At 41.8% G+C, this 16,817-nt stretch overlaps 1 protein-coding gene across 1 annotated transcript in view; it reads left to right on the top strand.

The window, feature by feature from the left end:
• Positions 1–2,344: 2,344 nt before the first annotated feature.
• tmem132e (transmembrane protein 132E) overlaps positions 2,345–16,817 on the top strand; it is a 437,959-nt gene continuing 423,486 nt past the window's right edge. The window contains exon 1 of the mRNA XM_087847502.1: positions 2,345–3,640. Coding sequence (XP_087703628.1) covers positions 3,580–3,640 — 61 coding nt within the window. The 5' untranslated portion in view covers positions 2,345–3,579. The remainder of the gene's footprint in view (positions 3,641–16,817) is intronic.

Below are 16,817 nucleotides of genomic sequence, written 5' to 3'. Positions count from 1 at the left end.
ACTAATTATGTTATTTCTTTTAAAGTGCTCTATAAATAAAGGGGATTGGATTGTTTAGCAACTGGCTAATGCCTAAATTGAAACTATCAAACCACAAATAATAACTGATTTTTACTGCTGCCTTTTATTATTTTTATTTTTATTTTTTTTCCCAAGAGTCATCCTCTTTTAGAATATTTACAGTAGGTTTTTTCAAAATGGGAAGACATTGTTCTTGCTTTTTAAAAAGTGCTACTCTTTCATTATAAAGAATTGGTACAATGTAGTCTAACAGCAAATAACTAAAACTAATTTGACTTCAGGAAAAAGAAGGTATAAAAAGGTTTACGATCTCACTTTCTTGAGCAGACATTATCGTACGTGAGGTGTTCAGTTGATAGCTCTCAATAGTATCTACAAAAATATTGTGAAACTGACACTCTACTTCAGCTCTGATAACTTAACAATGTGCATATAATTTATTATGTGAATCAATTTTAACTGCACCATTAGGAAAATACTTACATTAAATTTCACTGCAAAATTACATTGAAACACTTCACTGAATTCGATCTGAAGTAGCACAGATATTGCATAACAACCAATAAAAATAGCCTCCATAATTTAATTGAGTACAAGTACAGCATGAAACAGATGATAGTCAGCCTGAGACTTTACAGTGTGGAATTGCAGACGTGGTTTGTGTCTTTTTTTAATCTTTCTTATTGTCTTTGTTAGTAAGACGCCTGTAAAACTGATGAAGATTGAGATTTGTGCGGCACTTAAATGAACTATTTTGACAGCCACTCGGGGCGATGCAGCAGTTACAGCCTTTCTATGTGGACATCTTCCTGTGCTTGTGTGAGTTTCCTCCAGTTACTCTGGCTTCCTCCCACATTCCAAAGACAAACATGCTCGGTTAACTGCTGGCTTTAAATTGGCTGTAGGTGCTGATGGGAGAGCTTGTAGTTGTCTAAGCCTTAAGAAAATGGATGGACGGTGGGAGAGCTGCTCCTATTATCCATTCTGATGGAAAATACAGCAAAAACAAAAGTCCAACAACTGAAGTTATTCCCTGATTATCTTTAATTTTTTTTTAACACTTTGCATAACCATCCAAAGGGCCGGACTGCAGCTTTTACCAGACTGGTTCTGACCAATTTGTTTGACACCTCCTGCCTAGACATACGTTTTATAGTGTTTTAGCCTCTGTTATATTGTCTCAGATTTTGGAGTAAAGACAATCGGTCAGTATTAATGTGTTTGCAGCTTGCCATGTATGCAAATGAACAACCTCATGAAGTTGAAACAAATCCAGTCTGTTTTCTGCAAGAGTGTGATTCAGTTACATAGTGGCAGAATTTCTAATTGATGCAACAGAACCTTCCACTGCAAACCACGCATTGTGACAAGGGTCATAGGTGGGAGTCCCACTTAAAGATACTGTGTGTACCTGATAAATTAAACTGTGAATGAGTTCATTGTTATTGGGTGCACCTGTGTGTCTGGTGTCAGCGTTTTAGCTGTGAGAAGGCTCCAAAAATATGACATTAAAATCAAATAAAAGGTCACACAGTCCTTAGCACAGACATCTACCGTGATGTAAGCCTGCAGGGGGTGAAGCAGAATCCACGCAGAAACAAAAGCACAAAGTGAGGCCATGACTAGGCAGGAGTGAGGACGGCTCTTTCTTCGGGAGGATACTTTCCCCTTCGGATGAAGAGGAGGAGTGTGGAGGCACTCACGTGATTAATTTTCGTCTGCGATACCAGATTTGAACAAAGTCAAGTTCACTACGTCTAACGTGGCCCACACCGGAAGTGTTCAGTGTGGCTTTTTAAGATAAAAGCCAAGGGGCTAACGTTTAGGAGCGACTAACTGAACGCTGAGACTAAACTAAAGCCCACGGGTCGACCTGGAAAACACGCGTGTATCAAAAGCCCCAAAATACGCGTGTTTCCATTTAATTCCGTTTGAAACTGGGTTTAATTGTGACACATTTAGCTTCTTTTAGGTCAGGTGAGGAGTGGCAGGGGTGACACTCAAGTTAACAGCTTCTGCCCTGTCACCGGTTTCATTTCGGTATAAACTCCTTCATTCCAGATATTCGTTCAGCGTCATTAAAAAAGGGGTGTGACGTTTTTAAGGGTTAAATGATGTCATCGCTGTATTGTCAAAGCTGGTCATATTCGGTGTATTTTTTTATTAAGCCACTGGAAATGAGCAATAAGACTCAATTTAGCAGATCGCTTAAAATAAGAATTAAACGTAGGCTAATTTATTTTATTTTATTTTGAAAGGAACTTCCGGACACGTCTTCTACCCCACAGCGGGCTTGATGACCAGGAGCTGCGACTCTGGACATTTTAAGGTGAGCACGTTTAGTTTGGAGCGGACTTAAAATCCCAGAGCGGGGCTGCTGAGGGGAGGACAGCGGGCACAGCAGCTGCTTCTGCCGGAGGAACACCTGAGAAAGGTGCGCTCAAGCCGGGTGACAAATTACACACCAAACTGGAGACTTCTTCGGACTTGGCTCTGTTTCAGACTCCCGGTAAGCGGCACCGACGATTTTCCGCTCGGGCTCTCGGTCTTAACATCACAAAGTAACTCAATTTTTAAAAAGTGTCAGCTTTCTGGATATTTGTGCCCTTCTTTGTTTTGTTTTTTTAAATCAGCGGACGCGTGATGATTCCCGTCGCATCGCGCTGCGGTAGGTGAACTACTGGAAACGTGAGGGAGCTGGAGCGGGAGGGGAGGGTGGAAAGCGGGTCTTTGCGGCCAACTCAGACCTTTTCGGCTTGATTAGAGCTGCAATTTCACCTTCCACGGCTCAGAATGCATTCCCACCTTTTTCTCTCGGCCGTGGACGTTGAATAAAAGCAGAAGAAGTCGGTGTCAGCTGAGCCAGAACGGTGCGGATCCGTCGGATGCCTCTTTTTTGTTGTTTTTCTCCCCTCTCTACACTGTTTCCATGATTTGCGCAAGGAATTTCATGTTTGAATTTTTAATTGGAGAATGACTAACCTCACAGGGACACTCTGCTGCTCTTTCCCTGCCGTTTGTTGCTCAGACAAGTCTGATCCTTTTTGGAGAACGCGTGCAGCATCCCCGTGGTTCCAGCCAGGGCGCGCGTAACCTCTCCACTGATGTCCATTGATTTATAATATTTTTTGTGGGGGGCCATTTATCGAGTCTCGCGCAAGGACTCGAGTCCGTTTGTGGAACACTGTTTTTTCCCTCCCTGCTGCCCGGGTTGGATCAGGATAGTTGGAACTTTTTGCTCTCTGATGTGGGGGAAACGCTCCGCGTTGCCTGGAGAAGACGCGGTTTTGCCGTGCCCTAGGTTCGCTGCTCGCAAAGACTCTGAGAAGACTGGCCAGTAACATTTCTGCTTCTGAAGACCTCCAATTTACATCGGACTCACTGCCGCTCAGACACTCGTGCAGTTGCATTTCTGTCTATTGCGCATTATCCAACTTAAGACCCTCGAAGAACTGCAACAGCGTCGTGTGGAGGCTAACACCTGCAGAGAGGTTTATTTACCCTCAATCGGCTACTGCAACAGCTGGGATTTAACATCCTCCTGCAGGGATTTCTACCATGTCAGGTGTACGGGATTTCAGATGGACTCTCTTCATCTGTGTGGCGGCGCTTTCATGTGGTGAGTACCCCTTCTACCTCCTCCCCTCCTCTCCTGCCCCCCCCCCCCCCCTTCAAAACACACACCCGCCAACAGGGTTCCAGGATCATAATCATGTTGCATAGAAAGCAATGGCCCTAAATTTCTGAAACATGCCACTGCAGAGGCAGTTGCTCTTGTAAATTATTATTATTATTATTATTATTATTATTCTTTTTTTAAATGACTGACCCTCCCCAAACACACACACACCACTAAACACAAACAATCATACTCCTGTTACACATTTCTGAAGAAATTCAACAGTGGCTTCACTCCTGGTCTGTTTTCCCCTCTTAGGTAACTCTTTTTTTTTTTTTCCAGAGGAGCATGGCAGGCACACCATCAAACCAGATACTTTAATTGGAATAAAAAAGCACTGCGGATGTAATTAACTCTCATAATCATCACAGTCACAAAAGCATAAAAAAAGCCACACTTCAAACGCTATAGAGAGCTGAGAAAAAAGGCTAAAATACCCACTCCACATCAGGTTAGAGTTGCTCATGCTCGAGGACTCGCAACATATTGGAGAACTGATTTCATCTGCTGCTTGTGAACAAAGTCACGGTGTGTTACACAGCAAGTACACATACAGTGTGTTCTACATGTGCTGATGAAATCTAAATCAAGCATCCTCAAAGATGATTTCCTGACATGTCCCAGTGATCTAGTTGGACTCCAAAACACTAATCCTCCTTTAATATTTTTTTTACTGATGCAGCAGCAGCAGCAGGGGTGCAGGACTGTTTCCAGCAGTAAGCAAAGTGTGACATTGCAATGCGTGGATTAAGTGTGTTGCTGGGAGGCAACCCCAGGACGAGCAACTTGCAGTGCAGTTTCTGTTTATTCATTTGCAGGCACATTTAAAAGGTGCTTATATTTAGACCCAGATTAGGACTCTTCTGTGCTTCACCCCAGTAAGCCGAATGGAGACGGCGTGCAGTTTTCCTTCCACGTTCAGTGCGTAACCACCTCTTGCTTCCTTTCAGACATCTTGCACAGCATCTCCCCTCTCCTACTCATTTTCACCAAGTCTTGCCTCAGTTTCATTACCACACAAAAGAAACGCCTACGTGTGCACTAAAGCATATACTCTCCTTGATGGCTTCACCAAGGCTGTAAAGCCAGCGTGCTCTGTGCTGCAATGGCGTGCCTACACAAATCCCACTAACGCCTGTGGTCAGCGTTGCTTAGTGCAGGGGCGGGGAGGGCGCCCACCTTCCTGAACAATAAAGGCGCTGCTGTTGAAAGCAAGTGCAGGGACAGATTCGGCGCGTGGACGGCTGCCCCCTAAGGATGGTTTCAGAGTCTCTTGGCCTCGGAGACGTCAAGTCGCTCTCACACTTGTACACGGAAGCCTTCCTCCTGCGCTCATCCCGGCACTTTAAACCTCTCCCTCCTTGTCACTCTCATGCTAAATAAACAATTTTGTAAGACTACCTCAAGAGAAATGCAATAGACCTGCTGGATGAAGAGCTAAGCAGGCAAATCCCCAGGTGTGAAAAAGCAATATCATGGACTTTAAGACCGCTCTGGGGAAAATCCAGTGCTGTAATGAATCTATTATTTCTCATTCTTCTCACCTTGAATTTGTATTTTCATATATATTGGCACACAATGTTGTAAACACGCTAAAGATTATTTCGCCCCTTTGCAGTTGATGGAATAAAGCCCTCACTAGGATATTTTTTTCCTTCTTTCGTTTTTTGAGATGCCGTTGTGATTATTCAGTTGTTTTCCTTCACCGTACCCCCTCCTCAGGAAGGTCAGAGGTCATGTGCCGAGCGGCATTCCCAGAGCTGATGGGGATTAAGGTTTTTCAAGGACACTTGAGCTAGGCATGTTCACTGATAAGAGCTGTTCAAAAGTTTTCTGGCTACTTCTTGTGAAATGGTATGCTCCGCTGAAATAATAGGGCATCAGAATTGAGGGCTAATCTAGGGCAGGGTGGTGTTTGAAGTGCTTTTGTAGGCATTGTTTCTCCAAGATTGACTTCTTTTTTTATTAGTGGGTGGGCTATGGGGATGTGAGGATGACAATGTCAGTGCTTTTAGCTGTCAGCTTCTGTCTTTCTTTTAAGTCTGATCTGAAAGAGTCGTTATCCTCTGTCATTGTAGACAGATTAGCAATTGTGAAGCTCTTATTGCACTTCCAGTAAAGTCAGGAGGCTTCTTTCGGTAAATTGCAAAAAGTAAAATTATCTTTTATGGAAGAAAGTAAAATTTGGCTTGGTGTGCAGGGAGAGGCTTTGCACATGGAGAAGAGAGGAAACTAACGCAACCATAACACAACTAAGCAAAAGTACTACAATAACACATACTGAGGAAAAACCCAACAATCATATGCCTCCCTATGAGGAAGCACTGTGGTGACAGTGGGAAGGAAAAACTCCCTTTTAACAGGAAGAAACTTCCAGGATGCTACATACAGGTTTAAGATTTGTTAGGTTTAAAAAAACAAGTTTGATGCTTAACACATTTAACTGATATAATATGAAACTCCACCCACATACAGAAAAAACAGATTTCTAACATAGCAGTAAATCAGGGGAAACATTTATACAGTTTCTTTGGAGGCAACTGCTGATTATTCTCTTAACTGTTTGCTTTTTAGATTTCAAAAATTAATGTTGAGCAAATGTTTCTATTGATCCTCAAATTGACTCCTTCCTTCGCTGAAACAGAGCTGTGGCAGCGTGTTATACATTTAGCTGGTGTTTAGGCAGTTATCTACTATGTTAATTGATCGTGAGACCTGGATGTCTTACCACCTGGGCTGAACAGCTTTCTGGATGAAATCCAAAAAGACTGTGGTGAACTCTGATAAGTGGGTAGAATAGATGGGGACTAGCTGTTACATTAAACGTGCCACTGATTACTCGGGGCTACGTCTGCAGTCGGCAGCATAGCGTGGATGTGGGAGCACTGTTTGCCCAGTCATAGTTTGGATGTAGCTGGCAGCGTTCCCAGCACCAGCCCATCTCTGAGAGTAGACACTGGACAGAGAGCAGACAAAGCGGCAGTGTGACACACCAGCTCTCATGTTCCAGCCTAATTAATTTACATGTGTTGAAATGAAGCCTTTTTTTGCTTTGTTGCTGTGTTTGAAGAGGTTTCCTATTTTCCAACCTTTTGTGTGGAAAAAAACGCAGACATACATGCAGGAGGTGCATATCCATAGCCATTAACACTCTGTGACTGCAAATGAGTCAGCGGCGCTGTTTAGTTATTCTGCTTTTGCTCCCATCAAGGTGATGTTGAATTGTTTGTGTACCTGTCACTTTTTACACCATAAAGCATATGGTTTATATATTTTTATTATTATTATTTTTAATGGTGTTTGCCGTCAGCATTAGATGATGGTAATGGTAAATCCATGTGGAGCATGGCACAGTTTAATACTTTTTTTCATTTCAGTGACAGTTGGGCTCGAGGCTAAAACCAATCTGTGCACTCGGAACAGCAGGGCAACGAACAATAAGAGAAGCTGTTACTGGAAAGACGGCTCCTTGGTTTACTTGCAGTCTCGTTCCATAATTACTGTCGCAGGTTTTTGCAGGTGGGCATGTCATTCAGTTAAAATGGATTTCTGCATTTAATTGTTGGAACAAGCCAAAACTGGATTTCTGTGAAATGTAAATAAATTAAAAAACAAAAAGAAAACAAAATCTTCGAAACCCAGCTATGCTTGAATCCCTTCGATTTTTTTTGAGCTGTGTTTCGGAGGCGTTGTGGAGTGTGCAGTGGCTGTTGTGAATTCTAAGGACGTTGTCCTCTATCAGCAGTGAAATGGACCTTTTCTGAAGGACTGGCTCTCCCAGATGTAGTGGGATGTGCAAGACCTTTACCAAAGGCTTCAGGGTTTGTGGGCACTTCCTGCAGGGGAAAAAAGTAGAGTATTTGTATGCTATACATTAACCCATTTGTGTCAGGCCTTCTTGAACTTTTAAATGGTTGAATCTGGTGAACGTACTTGTTTCTTTTGCTAAGGGTAAATTCCTCAATATATATATATATATTTTTTTTGTGTTCAGTTTTCCCTCGAGTCCATTTTCTATCTGCAAGAAGCCAAGTTTTCTGACAGTGAATAGCATACATGCATCATATACACACTGCACATATAAAACATGGTTTATCATAACATATTTGTGTCCAGGTATTTGCTCACGTAAAGGGGGTATGCAACCAGCACAAATATGCTAGCACGCAGCTTTCCAACAGCACATAGAGAGAGTGTGTGTGTGTGTGACGTTAATGAACAAAGAAATACAGCTTTAGAAGCCCAGACAGTCGCTCCAGTGGACACTATATATATAATATTTGGCTTTTTAGCCGTTATTGAGACAGGATTGTATGAAGAAGACAGGAAAACACTGCAAACATACTCGACATGGATTCAAACCAAGACCTCTACAACAGTTTTATCTATATAGGTCACCTACTCAACCCAGTGAGCTAAACCAGCCCCCCTTTTTTGTTTTCATAACTCTTTCACTTAAGCTTTGTGTGCATCATGCTAGGGATGGGTACCGGTATCCGGTGCCATGATGGCACCGGTTCTGACATAAACGGTAGTAACCAGACCGAAAAGCAGCGCACATTTGGGTGCTTTTATTTCGGTGCTTTTTTTTTTTCCTGAGATGTCATACACTTTAGATTCCAGACAATCATTTTACCTTTGCAAGCGTAGTAGGCGGGCCCAGGTAAAAGCAGAGAAATGCACCGTATTTGATAGCTTGCTGCAAGGCCGAGCACATCTACTGCCGGTGGGTTGCCTGTTATCGGTCCCGGAGTTAGCAACATCCACCAAAAACCCGAAGAGGAGAGTCCTGGCCCCTAGCCCTGCCAGTGTAGCAGAAATGATGAGGATGATGATGGCAGCAGCAGCCATTCTTCTTTGGGTCAGTAGCTTAATATTGTTCGTGTGTAATTTACGTTGAGTAGGCTAACCACGTTATTAAATTAATGCATGTAAGGTGAACTGGCAAACACCGTCGTAGTTACATGTGGCTGTCTTCTTGTTTGATGGCAGATACTCCCTTCACCCTGGCCAAAAAAGCTAAAATGACCAAAGAAAAAGTGGGAAACGGTTAAACATGAGAGGTTTTTGGACCAATTTTGTGTTCTTCATTCTTTAAGCACCAGTTCGAGCACCGTTTAAGCACCGGCACCATTTCAAAAGTACCGGTTTGGTACTGGTATCGGATAAAACCTAAACGATACCCATGCCTAATCCCTAATCATGACCTCTCTCCACAATTGGTTGATGGACCAACAGCAGCACAAGCAAGAGTAGCCTAGTTTGGGACACTGCCCCCCGGTGATGGTAAAGAGCTGCACATAGGACCACTGACGGACCATGTCGGAGCCTTGAGAAAGCGACCCTACTGCTCACTTGATCTCTAACCTCAGTAAGCACTTTCGTAATGAGTTTATGGCCTCAGTTGTTAGGTTCAAGTCTTAGTTATTACAGCCTGACCTCTGTTTTGTAACATCTGGGTATGCTTTAGGGTGCGACTACCAAGGCACTGTTGGATGAGCACCCAGCGTCCTAAGTTTCTTCGTCAAATCCACCTCTCATGCTTGAGAACAATGATTGATGACGTGCTAAGTACATCCAGCCTTTTTAAAGTCTGTATCAATGGTTGTTTGTCCTTGAGCATTTTATAGTTTTTAGATTTTTTTTTTCTTTTTCTTTTTGCATATCTTTGCAGACATTTGGATACAAAACTTTCCCCCGCTTACTTAAATCTCACAGCATCCAGAGTCCAAAAAATAAATGTCTGAAATAGTTTGTGTATCGTGAGACAACGTTAACTGTTTTCCAATCCATAAATGCAGCCCATCTGTTTTTTCTTTATTAAGCATTGCTGTGTGAAAGATGTTTGTTTAATTTTTTTATTCAATTTGAAAAAAATAAAAAATAATTACAGGGAAATTTCTGTCAGAAATCATCCACCACCTGCTTGGCTTGACGCATGATTCGAGTCCAATGAGGACGTATAGAATAATTGGACCGCACGAGGTAGTTATTCATTCATCAGTGTCAGGTGATCACTGTCGTATTGTGTGCATGTGTAGATACAGATCAGGTAGCACTCCAGTGCTTTTATTTTTCCAGAAATCCTCAACTTTGCACCAGACAAAGGCACCATAAAATTTACCCATGACATTTACTCAGTGTCTTTGTAACCGCAAGCAATTTAATATTTCCCTGCAGGACAGCTGGGGATACGAGCACTTGCATGAACATCTTCCGGCTCTCTTTTTCTACTCAGCAGGGAAGCAATCAGTCTTCTGCATTAGGCGATCACATATGTTTAGTCTGAAACGAGTTTTCGTGCACGGCGCCTCGTGCGCATCTCCACGATTCTGCAGCGCCGTTGATTTAAAATGGCTCGCTTTGCTTCCCGTGGTATTGTGAGTCACGCTTGGCAAAATATTACCACCTAGATTTTTGCATTTCCTTGCAGAAATGGATCGAGATGCACAGCGATCGATCTTGTCACCGCTAAGGAGGAATGGCCACTTCTTGGACACCCTCTGGGAAAGACGTTAGCCCTGCCGCCAGCTGGGCTTTACTTAACACCTTTATCCGGTTTTATTGTCTAGATATGATGGCACCCACTGTGACATGCTCCTTCTGTGGCGTTACAGGGGTATAATCATTTTCCTCTAATTCTGGTCGTCTTGACACGGCAATATAGCTCACATTTAATAAGTCGTGTCCCCTGACAGGGTGAAAGAGAATGAGCTTTCTGAATGAAGAAAAGGTTACACTGAAAGTGGCCCCTTTAATTTCTCTAAAAGGACTACATGGAATACAGAAATGGTAAGTCGCATCATGTCCACGTGTGGCACATGACATATGTTCACAAGAGAGGGTCAGACCTCCCCCTGTTGTACAGAGTGTTTGATGCCTTGCAGCCAGGATTGTACAACCTCACACTCCTAACACTCCTGATAGCTCTCCGTATGAGGCTGCCAGCTTTTGTTTACTGGGAAACTGATGATCAGTCACACTTATAAGGCTGCAGTCATCAAATTAGCTTGCCTTAGATTACCTTATCAAGCAGAAACCCTGAGTTTTTCTTTTCTTACTTTGTTTTAGGTTAAGTCAATGGTGCTGTATTGGTGAGCGTTAAATGAATGGAGTTGCACAACCGACACCAAAGTATTCCACTGTATTATCACAGTTTACGAGCTGAATTTTGACCGCTTTTGCGTCTGCGTGCAGTTTTCCCAAACAGGCGATTATTGTTATCGACCAACTCGGTTCTATTTCGAGGTAAACTAGTCTAAATAATTGCACTAAAGTATCATTTTGATGGTCTGATCGCCTGACTGCTGGTGTGTCTTAGCCCGTAGGAGACTGTTGTGGTGATTCAGTTTTCTCAGATCCCAGCAGCGCTCCCCTAGAAACCAAAGGGAAAAAATGTAATCAGAAAAAAGGTCCTTCCTCCCTCGTGCAGCTGAACCAAACAGAGGAGAGACGGGTGAAGATATTTGAGTTGAACTCACTGGCTGACTTGAAGTGTGACAAAAGTATTTTTCATCCACCTGAAATTAGAGGGGAGACTGACTCTGCTCTGTTGTTTCTTTGAGCACTCACACAGATAAGTGTTTTTTCAGTGTGCTGGTCCACGTTTGTGAAAATGTAACAACTCTTGGATAGTTTGCAGGTAGGGTTGAATGTAAAAGGGTAAATATGAACAGGTAATCAGTAATGGCAATTGATATAACAGGTAATATTCTACAAGCATTGTTGGACACAAATGTGTATCTTGTGCCACATTAAAACGTCAGATAGTTAAACAAAGTCAAAAAAAACATCCGGTGTGGGAGTATTGGCGGCCTGCTTTGCATATCAGCAGTTTGTCTCCGCGGACTCGGTGTGAACCATTCGTGTGCAGTCAGTGCAGCGGGAGAAATATGACCAGATTTTCAGCTTTCAGCACATCTTGCACTATCTGCTCTCTTCCCCACACTGATTTCCCAGCGCTACAAATCTGCTAAAGGACTCAGAGATGAACGCTCCAGTCTGGCAACCAACCTCAGCTTCCTCCTCTACGACCAGCCAACGCTTAATTCGTTCTCTGCACCATATTGTTTTCAGCTGTGGGATTGCTTTTCCCGCTGCAGTTGATCCACGCTGACTTGACTGGGGTTCTTAAGTTCACCCTGGTTTCTCGTTGTCATTAAGGCAGAAGGGAAAAGCGTGTTTAAATACGTTCCTGTAGATTGGTCTCGTTGTTTGACTTTGACAATTATCTCTCTGGAGAAAGTTGGTAAAATTGTCTAATATCTTGTTAGATGATGTCCAATAAGACAGAGCAAATACAAGCCACAGACAGCTTCTCTCGTCTCTTACTGGTAATTATACACAGGACGTGTAGCGGCAGCGTTGTCCTTTAGAAGCAGACGTTGTCAAAGTGACATCATGTTCTGCAAACAAAATCCTTAAACCGTCACTTTTATTAGCAAAAAGCGAAATTTTGCTGCGATGCATTTTTTTAATTTCAGGTTGACTGAACTAATTTCAAGTTTGAATATGACCATACCAACTTTTATTTGAGTTAGCCTACTTTTCCTTTTTAAAAATACCATCACTGCAGCATTAGTTATGCTTAAAATTACACTGTTGTGACAGTGATTAGGCAATTAATATACTGCACCCTTGGGTCCATAATTATATGGACAGCGACACTTGTGTAGTTTTGCTTCTGTGTTCCATCACAGTGGGTTTCAAACCAAACAACCGAATTGTGATTGAAGTGCAAACTCTCATGTTTAATTCAAAGGGTTTAAATAAAATATTGCATTAACTGTTTGGTAATTAAACTGTTCTTCAAATTATACATAGTCTGCCATTTTTTTCCCCCCTGAGGTTGAAGTCATTGAACAATGTAGCATAATTTAAAAAGGATTGCTTTTTAATATTTAGGTGAAAATTCTTTGCAGCCAGTGACCGCCTGCATCCTAGATCGTCATTAAAATGCAGTTTCCGCCCTTCAAAAGCACTGCTAGGCCTTTCCTGCAGCCGCCTTCAGTTGCTTCTTGTTTTGGGGTCTTTGTGTATTCAGTAAAAGAAAAATGCACGCTACTGACTGACTTGAATTCCTTTTCTTTGCCATGAGAGACTCCTGGATTGTTGTTGTGATGCGCTTTGGGTTATTGTCCATATTGTCAGTTTTGCAGCATTTGGCTCATTCATAAAACTGAATATATTTCCTAAATGGTTAAATCAATGCTTAGTCTGAACTATAAAGAGGTTTGTTATGTAAAAATGTCTTGGGCTTGAACATGTTTTAATGTTTTTATAATCGGATATTATGCACCGCAGCTTTATCAGCACTGATTTCATCTGTCGGTAGTAGCAGCTACACCCCGACCAGGCTGGATGTGAAGCGTCCTCTCTTAAAAAGACCGAAAAATATCATCATGACGGGATTCATCACGTTTATTGCGCAGGACGCGAGGGCAGTTACTCTTCTTCCTCCACAGTTCTGGCACCACGAGCTGATCTAGTATTGTTTTCTGCAATTGCATGAATAGATTAGCTGCACGCTGGTCGTCTCGCGTCATTTCAGAATAGCATAACAAGGTTAAGATGATGTAATGTGTTGCAAATACTATACTTTCCCTATTTATAATTGAGGCGGCGTGCTCGGTTCACTCCACGCACGTCATTGTCAGAGATATGTATCCATGTGTGTGGACAGTGAAAGTTGCACTAAATCAAAATTGATGTTTCTGTTATTTTTTTTGATGCATGTATTACCTGCCTCAGGATGTCAGCTGTAGCTGTCAGATCCTGTTGTTCATCTCCTGAACATGACAGGGAGCCATCACTTTTTTTCCCCTCTGTCTCCTTTGTCTGATGAACTGGTTCCTTTTCTTTCTGTTTTGTTGCAGTTTACTCGTGTAAAGACGATTTCTCTGAATTAACTTCCAAAGACAGTCCGAGGTTGAGTTTGGCCATGATTTCTAATTTTGCTAAAGTGCTGCCATTCCTTTGCTCCAGCCCCGGGATAAACAAGCTGCTTCATTCAGAGTTCATATATCTGTTACATTCACATCAATTAAAATTGGAGAATTTATCTGCTTTTAAACTCTCGGCCTTATTTAGGAACGAAGTAATGTAAACGAGTCAAAAGTCATGAATATGATTAAATGATTACGCCTCCGTGTTGCCTTTTTGTGCATGTCGTTGTGTTCAATATGTAAGTCAGAGACAAATCAATTTGCTGTCAAGGACTTTTGAGGTTAGCGTGTGGTGATATGTTGAAAATGTAGTTCAAATCATAGTCATATTGATCTAACAGAGGAAAATAAATGCTTTACAAAATAGGCCACCATAACACTGACAGCACTGGATTTGCCTGACTTCAGTGATCACGCTGTGTACGAGTCTCCAGACAAAAAGTGGCCTCTGTTTGTTGTTTGTTTGTTTGCTTTTTTTATTGTGTGTGACAGTTGGATATTCACAAAGCATTCAAATCCAGAAAGAAAACAACACTAAACAATGACAAAGTGCATTCTTTTTCATTTGTGTGTATCCGCCTCTTATCAACAAGACACATCCACAGTTAGAGGAATTCATTATACTTGTAACTGGAAGGTTAATTACTATCATTCAACTAACTTTCATGCACATTACTCACTCTCAATAATAGTTCTTTTTTTTTCTCCCTTCACGTCGATGAAATGAGACGTCTACTTTGAGCCGCGAACCCCATGAAATCCCATTCAGCTCTCTCTAAATATGGCAGGACTCATAAAGACTGAAGCACTCGCAGAGAAACCCTTCTCGCCGTCTTCCACTCCCGAAGAAAATCTCGCCCAAGGGTAGGAAGTCTTTGCTCAGTCACTGTTGATATTTTTGGAAGCGATACCGATTCCACATTTCACGAAAACAGACTGAATCCCATCTATGCTCGTATAGATCTGTCTTAAATAATTTCTAAGCTGATTTATTTATATACATTTTATTTCCTTCTCTGCCAGAACAGAATTGGGTGCTGGCAAGATTGCAAAATGACATTGGTACAGTTATTCTGCTCTAACTGAATTAAAGATTTTGGCCTGACTCGACGTTGGACCATACTTTTTTTTTTTTTTTTTTTTTTTTTTTTACTGTGTTTGCTGTGGTCTATGAAAACATCTTTTTTATCCTGCCTTGGAGCTACCGCCATATTGAACCATGTCCAGAGCAATCAATTCTTTTATTAGGTTACATAGGCTCTGTGAGAGAAAAGGAATCCCTGGCTGTTATAATAGCCTCTGTATGCTATATTGGGTCCAAAAGACATTTTAGTAATTTCACTATAAGCCTATAAAATGGGATTTAATCCACACAAAGAATAGAGGCTGCAAGCTCTGTCATGCTTTGGCTTTTTGCCGGACTCCCGTTAGGTTAACTTTTCCCCACAATGGCTCGAATTTTGATCAGACATTTTTAGTAAACATTTCTCACTTGCTGTCTTTGATGAATAAAAAATAACTTGTAGCACTTAAAACTGTCCTTAAGCAGATATGTTAAATTACTAATGCCGTTCTCCCCACTGCACGTCAACTTTTCACATCTTCCACGCTTACAAATTCTGCTTCAGGAACCACTTTGGTGAATTTGAATCATATATATCCACTTGACTATTGACCTGATGAAAATGAAGTTGACAATGTCAATGCAAAATGCATATGGTTCTCCTGACTGATTGAGCAATGTGACTCAGGAGCACATGCATCAGAACGAGCTGTGCAGCCCTCATAGCATTATCCCGTTCTTCTTCTCATGATGTGCATTAAGAACCTGTCCAATTAGCTCAAGTTTAATCTTTTATTTCTCAAAGCGAGGTATTAGAGAGAGGTCTCGGGGGGGCACTTAGCAAAAATGAGAAATTGATTGATTTTTGCTTTCAGTTAATTTGCTAGCAGAGATAGCAATTAAGGAATATGCGAAAATATTGTGCCAATCTACCGAATATTGTAATGGAAGGGAGCCATGCGAGCACCATGTGTGCAATTGTGTGTAGAGTCTTCAAAACAGCTGCGCGCCTCTTAACAAAACATCGCGATGTTACATTTTATCCTTAGTGTTTGTGTTGTGTTGCATCACAAATGCACGGTAACTTCTATGGTGGCGTCGGTGCGTTTGTTTAAGATTCATCTTCTTGCAGATCGTTTTTTAAAGTCTAACATGAAAGCCTGTGCTACAACGGTTAGCTGAGAAGAGAAGCTGAAATCTGAGGAGGCCAGCGAGGCTTTTCTCTTTCATGTATCTGCAAGTGATGCAGCTTTTTTATTGAGGGAAAGAAATAACCCATTGTGGCATCACACAAACTTTTTTCCTGACAGCAGTGATTAAGATGATATAATAAGCCAAATGACTGTATTTACAATTTTCTGTGTGACTGCTATACAAATGTTGTGTATCATGTTCACAGCTTGAAAGAAATGAAACGCAAGGCTGGTTCATCCAATGTTAAGGCTCACAGTTGAATGCAAGACTAAAGTGCAAGCCTTGTATTAATGTATGCGTGCATGTGGCTCTAGTCTGAAGTGCTTTGAGTGTTTCATAAGATTTGGAAAAAGTGCTATATAAAATGGCAATCTATAGATCGTCTCCCCCTCTTCCTCCCACTCATGACTGCAAAGTCTGTCCAAAAAGTAAAGGTTAATACATTTTTAAAGACAGAGCAGCAGTTTTTGGTTTGAAAGAATTTTAAACATCAGTTCAAACTCTAAACACAAGAACAAGTGAGTCATTCGACATCAGCACCGTGCCAAACCAGTTTAAGCTGGTAAGCTGGAGATGGATGAGTAGGCTCAGTTATTGCATGGTGGTCTGTGTCATTCATGTTTATTTTGATGTTCTCTTAGTGTGGCTCAATCATCCTATTTATATAGCACCAGTTCACAACAAAGGCCATCTAAAAGTACTTTCTATTGAATCACGAGGAGCCTACAATATTAGACAGAACCACAATCCCCCGAGGAGCAAGCACTTTGCATGGGTGAGGGAGAAGATCCTTCTTACAGGCAGAGAATTCCTGAAAAACCAGGCTCAGTGAGGCGCAGCCATCTATCATGGGGGAAAGAGATGATGGCAAAGAATAGCATGGAGGGACCAGGGATAACAAACGGGACAAATCGGA

The sequence above is a fragment of the Neolamprologus brichardi genome, chromosome 10 (genome assembly GCF_056152115.1).
Source record: "Neolamprologus brichardi isolate AB-2024 chromosome 10, ASM5615211v1, whole genome shotgun sequence".
NCBI classification, from domain to species: Eukaryota; Metazoa; Chordata; class Actinopteri; order Cichliformes; family Cichlidae; genus Neolamprologus; species Neolamprologus brichardi.
This window is presented reverse-complemented; position numbering and strand designations above follow the sequence as displayed.